This window comes from Pempheris klunzingeri, chromosome 23, assembly GCF_042242105.1.
Source record: "Pempheris klunzingeri isolate RE-2024b chromosome 23, fPemKlu1.hap1, whole genome shotgun sequence".
Classification (NCBI taxonomy): domain Eukaryota; kingdom Metazoa; phylum Chordata; class Actinopteri; order Acropomatiformes; family Pempheridae; genus Pempheris; species Pempheris klunzingeri.
In genome coordinates this window covers 3,480,179-3,491,944 of record NC_092034.1, presented here as the reverse complement: position 1 = coordinate 3,491,944, position 11,766 = coordinate 3,480,179, and the positions used below count along the sequence as shown (strand labels likewise).

General features: G+C 39.8%; 1 protein-coding gene across 1 annotated transcript; it reads left to right on the top strand.

Annotated features, from left to right (window-relative positions):
• Positions 1 to 2,573: 2,573 nt before the first annotated feature.
• Positions 2,574 to 11,116, top strand: rasl11a (RAS-like, family 11, member A). The gene is made up of 8 exons (XM_070854720.1): positions 2,574 to 2,787; positions 4,321 to 4,377; positions 4,529 to 4,611; positions 7,979 to 8,019; positions 8,103 to 8,232; positions 8,683 to 8,758; positions 9,123 to 9,199; positions 10,027 to 11,116. The coding sequence occupies exons 1-8, from the start codon at positions 2,628 to 2,630 to the stop codon at positions 10,171 to 10,173; spliced, it is 771 nt and encodes a 256-aa protein (XP_070710821.1). The 5' UTR covers positions 2,574 to 2,627; the 3' UTR covers positions 10,174 to 11,116.
• Positions 11,117 to 11,766: the final 650 nt, after the last annotated feature.

Here is an 11,766-nt window from a genome sequence, read left to right as displayed (position 1 = left end):
TAACACACACGCTCATATACACACACACACACACTCATATACACACACCCATACACAAACACTCATATACACACACACACACTAGCACAACAGCAGGCACGACTTCCGGTCTGGAATTTCAAAATAATTTGCAAACCAAATAGATATCTATTAATATATCTAATGTTTTTTATTATTATTAATAAAATAAATTTAGAGAATTTTAGGTATTAATTAATATTAGTATATTAAGTCTCTACCTCCACCTGAACTAAAAAAAAAAAAACATCCCATGAACCCGCTCATTTAAGCTAACTTGCTAGCTTACTATATAGCAAACCTGTTGCGTCCTCTGTTTTAATAAAGGAAAAAAGTTTTAATAGTCTCAAATGCAAACTAAAAAAGTTATGCATTATTTTAACATTTTAAACCAAATTCTAAAAGCTGTAATAATAATGAATTTAGGGGGGCGAACTAGTTGTCAGCTGCTACCTAGCTAACACATTGTGTCACGTGGAAGTCTTTCTCAAAATGTATTTTTTAATTAATTTGTCCACTGTTGTTAGCATAAATATACATTGTTCTACTTGAAATAGCTAATTCATTTAGTTTTTATTGTTATTACTTATTTTTATTCTGCTACAAAATATTTATTCTCAGAGGAAGACCATAGAAGCTCCAGCAACACTTATATCTATTATTATTTTATATTTATATATATATATACATGTGTGTTTGTGTATATATATATTATTGTATATATGTGTATATATATATTATTGTATATATTGTACATATATATTGTTTATACTGTCCTGTATTCTTTTCCTACTGTTGTAGTTTATTTCTACTTTTCTCCTCACTGTACAGAGAGTCAAGCTTCACCGAGTCAAATTCCTTGTTTGCCTATTCAAACTAGGCCAATAAATAATAATCTTTTATTTTATTTTATTATTACTTATGATTAATGATAATCATTTATTTAACAAAAGTATTTGTTGTGTCTTATTTTGAAGGTCAAACAGGTAGCTTCCGGTATTACTCGCCGTGTCTGCACGCTTCCTTCCGCCCAGCCTGTGAGGGAGTGGAGCGATGCAGATCTGGTCCGTTTCCATTATTATTATCAGCCAGACTTTGTCTCTTTGGGGATTTAAGAGAATCTCTCACATGAGACCAGTAGTTGAAAGTTTATTTTCTCAAAAGCACAGAAATACAATGTTGAGCTACTTGTACTCAATTAATCCCATTTTCTGTCACTTTCTAGGCTACTTTTAATTCACTGCATGTCAGAGGGAATTAATTGGACTTTTTATTCCATTGCATTTATTTCAAAACTTAGTTTATTTTGCATATAGTCAACAAATATAATAATAATAATTCAAATTCATCATCTGCAGCATAAAAGATGTGCCCTTTATTCTGCACAGCCAGCACTCCTATGTGTTGTACTTTCAGTATATTTTGATGGTAATACTTGTGTATTTTCTTATACTAGTAGGCTACAGGTTTGAATACACAACCTTTACTTGTAATAGAGTATTCCTATACTGTGGTGCTGCTATTTTAATGTTAAATTAAGTTACTATTACCACTGAAAATACTGTTTCACAAGTAAAAGATGACTTTAATATGGCTTTCAAGGGTTAAGGGTGACAATGGAGAAGTTTTTATGATTTGGTTCCATTTCTGTAAATATATTAACCTTGACATGTGACGTAATGTTGTATTTATAGAATATAAACTCATAGTTTAGTGATGGTTTCTGTTCCTAACATTTTTTAAACTCACATTTCCCCTTTTTTACTTCTTTCTTTCTTTCTAATCATGGACAAATGAGTCATAAACTGTAGTGGAGTAAAGTAAGTAAGTAAATGTAGTGACATAGAAGTATAACTAGCATAAAATGATCAAACTCAAGTACATCAGTGGACTTAACACAGCACTTCAGCACCAATGCAAGCTATGAATGAAACTGGATGTTAAGTAGAATAAAATATCTAAATTTCAAGCTTAGAATCGCCTCTAAATGCAGAATTGTATTTAATATTTTGTTGTGGCACTCATGAGTGTAATATGGCATTACTTCTTTATTCCCTTGCCCATTGGCCCCTGAAAAGCGGAATGATGTCTGGGTCCAGGCTGGAGAGAGGAGCCCAGTTTAGACTCATGGGGATATTAGAGGGGGTGGTTCAAAGTGTCCCTCCCTCCCTCCCTCCCCCTCTGCGCTCCGTGCGCACTCAGACGCATCTGGAATCGATGCGAACCGAAATACCGCTGCAAGTAACAGTTCTTTTTGTACGTATTTATGCACTTTACATGCAAAACTGAGAGGTGATTAGAGAGTTTTAATGAGTAAAGTGATGGTTTGTAACTGCTGAAAGAGCCACGGAGGGGTTCAAACTTTTTTTTTTCTTAAGTCTTTGGACGAAAAGCTGGAATACTTGGAAAATATTTTGGGAATTTTGTACGTTTTTCTGCAGGAAGTATAAACTACCAAGACTCACCTGCAGGACACCTCAGGAGATCCGTAATAATTAAGCCCCGCAGGAACATTATGGGAATATTGGAGTGATTTTCCTCGGGGCGGAGGGGTTCGCAGGACAGTGTTATTTCAGAGCAGAGCTGATCTGAGGGCAGAGGGGAGCTAAATGCGGCTGACTGGCGACCCTGCACCGGGAACCATGAACAGCAGCAGCGGGTCTGGCAACTTTCTGCTGGTCCCCATACCGGAGTATCCCCTGCTGGACTGTGTGCCCAACAAGACGGTGAAGATTGTGGTGCTGGGGGCGAGCAACGTCGGGAAAACCGGTATGGATGGATGCGGGGAGTAGAGGTCCAGTTCACAGGAGGGGAAATGCAAAATTCACAGTTTTTAGACACAAGCTGAACCTGTGATTCAACAGTTGCAGTTGTAGGGATTAAAATGGGGGCAGAAGGTGGCTTAGATTTCATGCATCTCACACAGTCACAGCAGATTAAACCTCTCATCATGCACCTTGTTTTTGTTGGGAATATCCTGGTGATATGTGTGTTTAACAGAGGCAGGGACTGGTCGTCATTTGTCTGAAGGGAAGTAGTGGAAATATTTGGAATAAATGACCAACCCCGAACAACAGGGGGCGATATTTTGCCTCCTGTTTATTCCATGTTATGTCATTTGGGAATATTCTCCCCTTTTATAAACTATTTAATTATTTTCTAGCTTTAATTTATTGTGATCAGTGGTAAAAGAAGTATTCAGATCATTTACCAAAGTTAAAGTAGACATGCAGCCATGTGAAAATAGCCCATTACAACTAAAAGTCTTGTATTTATAATTTGACTTTCATAAAAGATATCAACAATTTGTATTTCAATTACTTGTATGCAGAATGACACCACTGTGTGTGTGCTGCCTTTATTTTGGAGTATTAATGTTGATGCATTGATGCATCACCTGTTTAATTTGTGACAGGTCGCTGATTTCAACTACTACAGCTATTCTGCAGCACTCATTTTATTCTGTGTGTTAATTATTGAACCTGAAAGTATTAGAGCAGAGTAAAAAGTGTAATATTTCTCTCTACACAAACACTTCAAAGTTATATTTAAGTACAGTTGCTGAGTAAATGGAAAACCACTAAACGGTGCAGAAACAGAAAAATGAAAGGAAAATTAAACTATGGAGGGAGATTTTTTTAAGTCTGAGAAAATAACCATGATAACACCATAGTATTACTATTAAGTTGCATTATGGGAAATGTAGGATTTAGGGTTTTTGTGAGTTTAAGCCATATTACGGACTGAAAGTCAAGATATCTCAGGCTCTGCTGCTCTGATTCTGACGATCCTTTCTTAAAACTGTCTCTTGTTGTGTCCCCAAACTTTATGAAAGTGCAGCACCGAAAAACAAAAGAGTGTAACGTGTGAAAATCTTTTACTACTAATGGAAACAAAGCTTCTACTTTGTTGAACATAGATCGTCAGCAACACTTAGAAAAATCCAGAATCCAAAGAAAAAGAGATGGATGAGACAATCATTAACCAGAATAAGATGACGCATGGAGGATTGCAACATCAGTATTAGTGAATCATTTTCTTAGCTCAGACTTTGGGCCTGTTTGTTTTTCTTGATTGCAAAAGTCTTCAAAATTAAAAGCACGTGAAGTGTCATGTAGGTCAGTAGGTTGCAGCAGGTGAGTCGGATTTTCTAATATGTCCTTTTTATTCCAAGTACAGACAGTTTAAGATGAAACAACAACAAACAGCAGCTTCGGACACAGATTGCACACTGTAGTGAAGGTATTCTCCTTAAATCTATTTTCTACATCCCTGATTCAGAGCTTTCTTGTTCCTTTTCAGCTCTGATTGTCAGGTTTCTGACTAAGAGGTTCATCGGGGATTATGAAGCAAACACTGGTGAGTTTGTGTAATAAGATAAAAAAAAAAAAACATTTATCAAAGTAAGCAACAAAAATAAACACATTTATCCACTGATTTCCCTCTGCAGAAGTCCTACGCTCCCCCCCACTGTTGATCCATTCATCTGTGTCTCTTCCCTTCTCCCCAGGAGCGCTCTACTCCAGAAAGGTCACACTGGATGGGGAGGAAGTGTCACTTCAGATACAGGATACTCCCTGTGTCGCTCTGCAGGTATCTCATGGGAGCACAGAGACAGCTGCTGCCTTCCCATCCCAGAGTTTTCATGTCCATAATGAACAGAAAATGTGGATGGAAACACCCTCTGCTTGAGGTTGTTTATGGGCTTAAATGGTGATGGAAACACAAATTATGATGGGAAACCAATGTGGAACACAGACAGCTGACAGGAAAGTACATCTAAAATCAAATCCTGCTCAACACCCGTACATGTAGCTACTACAGAGTGTTAAAATTCTCATAAGTAACGGCTGATAATTACAGCTTAAATCCCACTTATGTTAACGGTGTTGCTCCATCCACCTTTATTGAACTATCCTATACTTGTTTAGAAACTGGTCCTCAAGTAAAGTCATTGGTATCAGAGACAGGAGCTGATAGTGTAAGTACATGTAAGTGGCAACATCGAAGAGTTTCAGGTAAATAAATGCCTGTTAAGTTCCTGAATTCGTTTACACAAAGGTGATTGAGCCTATCGCCCGCTGATGAAAGCCCTTTCATTTGCAGCATCCGTTGGTGTTATGAACTGGATGTTGAGGTGACATTACCAGGAGACACCCAGGAGAGAGAGTAGGCGGAAGCAGCGTACTGTTTTCTCTGGTCTCTGTTGATGATGAAACTTGTGGAAATCCGAGATAAAGAAACAAATTCTACGTTCAGATAAAGACAGTCAGTCAGTGAATTGTGTTCGAGTGAGGTCTATAAACATCTGCTAGATTGCCGCTTTAAAGGTCCCATATTATACAAAATGCACTTTTTGATTTCTTCTCAACATAAACACGTGTCCCTGGTTTACCTACGGCAAATTATGAGAAAAGACCATCCTCACTGCTCCATCTCTCAGTAAATGTATATGGAAACAGGCTGGTTAGATTTGGCTCCCTTAATGATGTCATAAGGGGATCGGTTGATCATGTGACCTCCTTCGGCCCCTCAGCAGGCCGACTGTCCTCGCCCACTGAAATCTCTAACGCCGCCTCCAGGTGACACGAAGCACACAAACTGTTTCTGTTTTTCAAAAACAAAGTGAATCTGTTCTAGGATGACAGTACATGTTTAATAATGAGCAGGAAATGGGACCTTTAATTTATTTATAACTAAGATAGCTAGCATGCTAACTGTCTCCTAGCTTGAATGGTTATTTGACCCACAGTTAGCTTGTCCCCAGCAGCGTAGCTAAAGCATTTCTCCGCTTATCTCTTACAGTATTCATTATATCAAGTGTCTTAGCATCATCTGTTAGTTTTATCCACCTCCAACATCGGCCACCACAGCTGTCTTTCCTGACTCACTTTTACTGACTTACTTGTCAATTTAAGGTGTTTTTCCCATTTAAATGCACAATCTTTGTCTCTATATTGCCAAGAATAACTTAAAATATATATAATAATATTTGCATATGTAATCGATAAGTTGGTGAAACCTTCAAACAGTCGTTTGTCTTCATCAAAACTCATCAAACTCCAGAAATTCTGCCACTTTTTTTTTTTTTTTTCTCAAAGTAATGTCAGGAATGTATTTGAAGTGAGAGGAAGTGACCTTAGGACCATCTCCTCGCTCATGATGAGCATAATGAGTGCAACGTGCCACACGGCTCACCCTCCTCGACACCGGCAGCATGTTTACAAAACCAGATCTCAGAGTTGCTCATTTCCTCACACAAGGGGGGAGATAACGGAGGGTGAGGAAGTCCCTCCTGATGATGGAGCTTCCACAGATTAGACAGAAATAATTGGCGTGTGGAGACAAAGAGGTCGAGAAAGAAGCACATCGTCCAGAGGAAACGCTGAAAACTAGTTATTCTGAGTGTGCACGAGGAGTTGCCCAGCCTGGAGTCTCACTGCTCCTGAGCCGTCAGCTGGGTGGTCTGCTGGGTCGGGAGTCATGAGCTCAAACTCCAAATCCATCCATAAGCAGCCATTTGTCTTGGCTGTGTGCCTTTTCTGTAAAATCACCACCTGCTCACTCACTTCAAGCTGCTCACTGAAAGGATTGTGGACGTTTTGGGGGAAACTGGATGTACGAAGGAGGATGAAGACACACCAGCTGTCTTTTTTTTCATGTTTAGGCAACTAAAAGTTAGTTAATGTTAGGAAAAGATTAAGGTAGAGGCTATTTACACCTGTGTGCCAGTAGCCAACGACACTATTTACACCCAGGTGTATGTTTAAAAGATGATATTTTGTGTTAAATGTACCCTGACTATTGCTATAACTCAAACTGTGATCTTTTCCTAAACTGAATTAGGTAGTTTCGGCGCCTAAACCTAACCAAACTGCCACAGAAAATGGAGAATAATACAAGGAAACTGCTTTATATAATTTAACAAAAGAAGTAATCAAGCTTGTGCTCTCAGACAGGATTCTCTCCTGGGTGAGAGGCCTGCACCTAAACCTTTTAAATATCCTCTCCGAAAGATTAAATTAATGCCTGGTGTGACACTCATTCATCCGCGGGGATCTCCCCCCCTGCTGTAGGTCGCACCACTGAGAGTAATCATGGGTAATTTTAAACTAGTTAAACCAATGATAGCTGTTTTCAGTCTCTCACTGCCTCTTTAACTCTAAGGAATGAGGAAAAGGCTTCTTTTTTTTTTCTCTGAATGATTTAAAACAGGAAGCTCCGTCTGAATATTTACTGCTAGTGAAGGCTGTGGACGCTCGATCGAAGTACTGAAACTATTAGTGGATTTCCAGAAGGTTTTATATTATAAGTTATTTATTAAAGCAGAAATGCCAAATATGTTGGTCACAGCTTTTCAAATGGGAGGATTTGCTGCTTTTCTCTGTTTCTTATTAGTGCTCGTTGAAGGTCTTTGGATTTTTGGACTGTTGGTCGGACAAAATGAGCAACTTAGAAACACTCAGATCCTTCCCTTGAAAAATAAAAATATAAAAACTGCACTATGAAAACGCTCCTTTACAAGTAAATATCCTGGCTCCTTTCACATTGTGGCATTATTCTGCTGTTAACACTAATGAATACATGTAGGAGCATTTTAATGCAGTAGTTTGTCAATGTGGAGCCAATTTCAGATACGTTGTTTTTAGATTAGATGGATTAGAGGGTAGATTAGTGGCTCTGAAGTACTGAAGAATAAAGAGGCATGAAAAGAAAATAAGTGAAGTACATCCATCCATCTATTGTCTATACCGCTTATCCGTAAAGGTCTGGAGCCCAGCTCAAATAGTACTTGTGTAAAAGTATATTTACAGTCTCTGGCATTTCTATAGACAGAATGTGAATTTGATTGTTAATTCGAAAAATCAATCCGCAGTTTATTTGGTAATGAAAATAATCAGCTGCAGCTTTAAATTGACATTGTAAAAGATATTTTTTTTACGTCTGTCAATATTTTCAGGATGATGCGGATGGCCTTTACTGCCAGGAGCAGATCAACAGGTCAGACGTCTTTACTTAAGTGTGATTTAAGCTTATAGGAGCGTTTACGTCCTGTAGTAACTGTGTAATAACTCCACTTCCAGGTCGATCTACTGGGCAGATGGTTACGTGCTGGTTTTCTCCATCACAGACTACAACAGCTACCGCACCATCCAGCCACTGTACCAACACGTCAGGCGCATACACCCCTCAGGAAATATACCCGTTATACTGGTCAGTGTGTGTGTGTTTGTCAGGAGGAGGTTGTTCATTGGACTGTTTAAAAGGAAACTGGAATATATGCAAATGAATGACACTGATTTTCCCCCGTGTCACCTGCATCCTCATCTTTTTCCACCAGATGACATGTTTGCTAGGGCTCTAGGGCTGCTGTTCAATTTAATAACTTTAAATTAACAGTAATAATTTTATCGGTACGTCAGCGGCATGATGAGCAGGGAGAAACATGGAGGACGGTTAGATGTTGTTCATCTGAACCCACATTGTGATGATGCACAGTGTCCCTTTAAGCACGCTGAGGGTTATTTCATTTTAAATGTCAACTTGCTTCGGTGTTCAGCGGTGCCAAAGTCTTTCACTCCTGCCCAGAACACACAACAACCGTTACCTGCTAACCCTAATCCCCATAATCTAATCTATCCTGTAATCTGTAATCTGCTGCAGGTTGGCAACAAAAGCGACCTGCTCAGAGCCCGACAAGTGCCTGCAGACGAAGGCGAGACGCTAGCGGCTTCGCTAGGTGGGCATCCCCCTCCTCCTCCTCCTCCTCCTCCTCCTCCTCCTCCTCCTCTTTCTTCTTCCTCACTTGTTCTTCGGCCAGCTGCGGCTGACAAAACTCAAGCCATGAAAACTTGGATTGTACATTTGCAAATGCAGCCAGCAGAGTTTCCCACAGTAGCTTGTTTGTAAATGCACCTGGCAGATGTTGATTCGAGCTGTGAATAGGAGAAAATAAAAACATCCTAACACACACACACACACACACACACACACACATCTCTGGCTCCTTAACTATATTCTGCCTGCCGCCTAATGAATGAGGAATGCTGAGTGTTATCTGAAAGATAAGAGCGGCCCTGATCTGAAACTGTGTCTGCCCACAGGAGGGGTTTACTTTGAGGCCTCGGCCAGAGAGAACCACGAGGGAGTCCACGCCGCCTTCTTACATCTCTGTCAGGAGGTGGGGCTTTTCGCTGTTGCTGTTGATTTATTGGTTAATTGAGGATGTGGAGGGACAGTTTTAGCTCAGGTTTTGTCTGCAGGACCCATTTCCTTCTCCTGGATGCATCTTATAGGCAGATTTGTGCACTTTGAATCCAGCAGACTTTCAGGGATTGTCACTTCCTGTGGGAAGTCTGATTACAGGCCGTCCCAGAGGAAACCTTTCGTCTTTTCGTTGTCTCATCAGAAATAAATCATCTTCTTATTTGGAGATTGGAGAGCTCTGAACTGTCCCTCCTAACTGCTCCTTTAGGAGAACTAAGGATGCTCCACAGATAAAGCTGTTGTTTGGAAGGCATTTGAAATGTATCTGTGAGAAATCGATGAGAAACTGAAGTTTATATGTAGATTATTTTGATAGAAGTGAAGCCTGAGAGCAGATAAACTGCACAGAGTTTAAATTTCTGATACAGTGCAGCTTCGAGACAATCGAGACTTCTTTTGGATCTTGCTGTTATCCCAAGAGCTGCTTGTTTCAGACAAATAAAAATCAGTGCAGTGAGAGAAAAATATAGCATTTTAATCTCACGTTGATGTTAGATTGAGCTCAGATATGTTTCGGAGAAATTGGCTTGACAAAGAACAGCTTTTATTTTGAATCTTCGTGTCCTCTGAGATTGTCCAGAGTCGCCAAACATATACAAAAATACCAGATATTTGTCTCTTTGGACAGAAAGAAGTAACCAGGCTACACTGCTGCTAGCATGCATTAGCTGTAGAATAGCCACAGTCATCCAAGGAACGTTTAGTCTCAGCGAGCGAGTCACCGTGTCCTCTATGTTCCAGGTGATCCGGGCGTTAGGAGGAGGGAACGGGGAGAAGAGGAGAGGAGGCCTCCACCTGGCTAGACCCAAATCTCCCAACATGCAGGAGCTGAAGAGGAGGTTCAGGCAGGTCCTCTCCTCCAAAGTCAAGTCGGCCACGACTCTCTGATTGCAGGATGCAGCCGAAAAAACGCACGTGGATCAGATACAAGCTGCCATGGAAATAGAAAAGGTTTCCAGTCCTTCTCTGGTGGAAGGGTGGAGAAAAAAGGAAAGAGGCCTCGATATCGAAGACTTGTGATGTTTACGTTTTGGAATTTGGCATTTAAAGAGTAGAAGCAGTCGTCACCAGGACAAAAAAGACTGAATGGAGCTTTCTGGCAGCTACGCTCGTCTCTGTGTTTGGGACAAAGCTCCTGGTCAACATGACCGAGGAAGCTGCTCAGAGTGAACATGACAAACAAACAGCTGGTGTCGTGTCAGAAACTTGGCATGTTTACCGTGAAGGACAGTGAAAGAGACTTCGCTGAAGCTTCACTGACTGGCTGCTGTAAACCAGTTCATGCCTCAGTTTTCTTGAGGCTGAAAATCACCCTCAACACATCATGGCAAATGTTTTAGATGTTTTAATACGTCAAATTATTAAAGAACAACTGATAACAGTTGTTTCTAAGGTCCTGCCATTTAACACGGGGTCTCGTTTTACCCCGTATCTGTTACGGCTTCTTTTATTTTGGATTTAATGAAGATTTTTTTGTGGTTTTTGGAACTAAATAATGCTCCGAAGAGTTGGTTCAAGGTTGTTCATCCATGTGAGAACAAGCCAGATTTCAACTTTGCTGATACCAAATAAATGAAAAGTGCGTCTCCGTTGTGTTGCAGACTTATTAAGGAGGTAGTCTGAACCAAAACAGGAAATGACCTTAAAATGCAAGCGTTCAAGGCTGTACGCTGAGACTAATCCTGACATTTGACAGGCGGAGGGGAAGCCTCGCGTAGCAAAACAAAGCGAGGACTCCTGATGTTTATGGAAGACGATGGCTGCCAAAAATGAAATGCAATCATGTATTTGTGCACAATGTGTTTCAAAATAAACATTTGCTATTAAAAACATAATTTTCATTCTTTGTATTACATTTGAAAATTCATCATTACTGCCAAAATGAAAAAGAAAATGGAATCTTTCTTAACAATGTCAAATGTACTCTACAATAATATTTTGTTTTTACATTATTGTGTACTGCAAAAGAATTTGAGCTCTTTTAGATCTGATTAGAAACCACAGAAAAAAGATGCTCCTTATACCTCCAGAACTTGCCTGAGAATTATCACATTTTTATGGTTTCTTCAGTATCAGAGTAGTCCAGTGACAGTTGTCTGTACATCCATGGGTGCACTGCAAACAGGAACTGCTAATTGTTAATTCGGCATACTTTTAATTTTGCCAAGTAACCAAAATGTAAACAAATACAGGTTAGAAAAGTTACAGGAGCCGTTCTTGGATTTGTTTTAAGCCCCAAAATTCATCATCAAAACCTCCAATACATGAAGTACCTGTGACTCTGTGTGACTCTCATTAACAAGACTGTAATTGTGACAAAGTAAACTTTTCCACCATAGCTCAGCCCCAATAATCCAAACTGTAGGTGTGAAAGCACCTTTAATGGCTCGACCTGAAGCGTATTTCACTTCTTGAGTTTTTTAAAGTCGGTTTTAGTGTTCTGTGGGGCTCCAGAGGCCTTTTTCCCAACAAGAAGGAATT

Bases quoted from the DNA above. Each gene is read 5' to 3' on its own strand.
- rasl11a (XM_070854720.1), top strand. From the start codon at position 2,628: ATGCGGCTGACTGGCGACCCTGCACCGGGAACCATGAACAGCAGCAGC. The intron at 8,233-8,682 runs GTCAGTGTGTGT...AATCTGCTGCAG, and splicing joins GAAATATACCCGTTATACTG to GTTGGCAACAAAAGCGACCT. The intron at 9,200-10,026 runs GTGGGGCTTTTC...TCTATGTTCCAG, and splicing joins TCTTACATCTCTGTCAGGAG to GTGATCCGGGCGTTAGGAGG.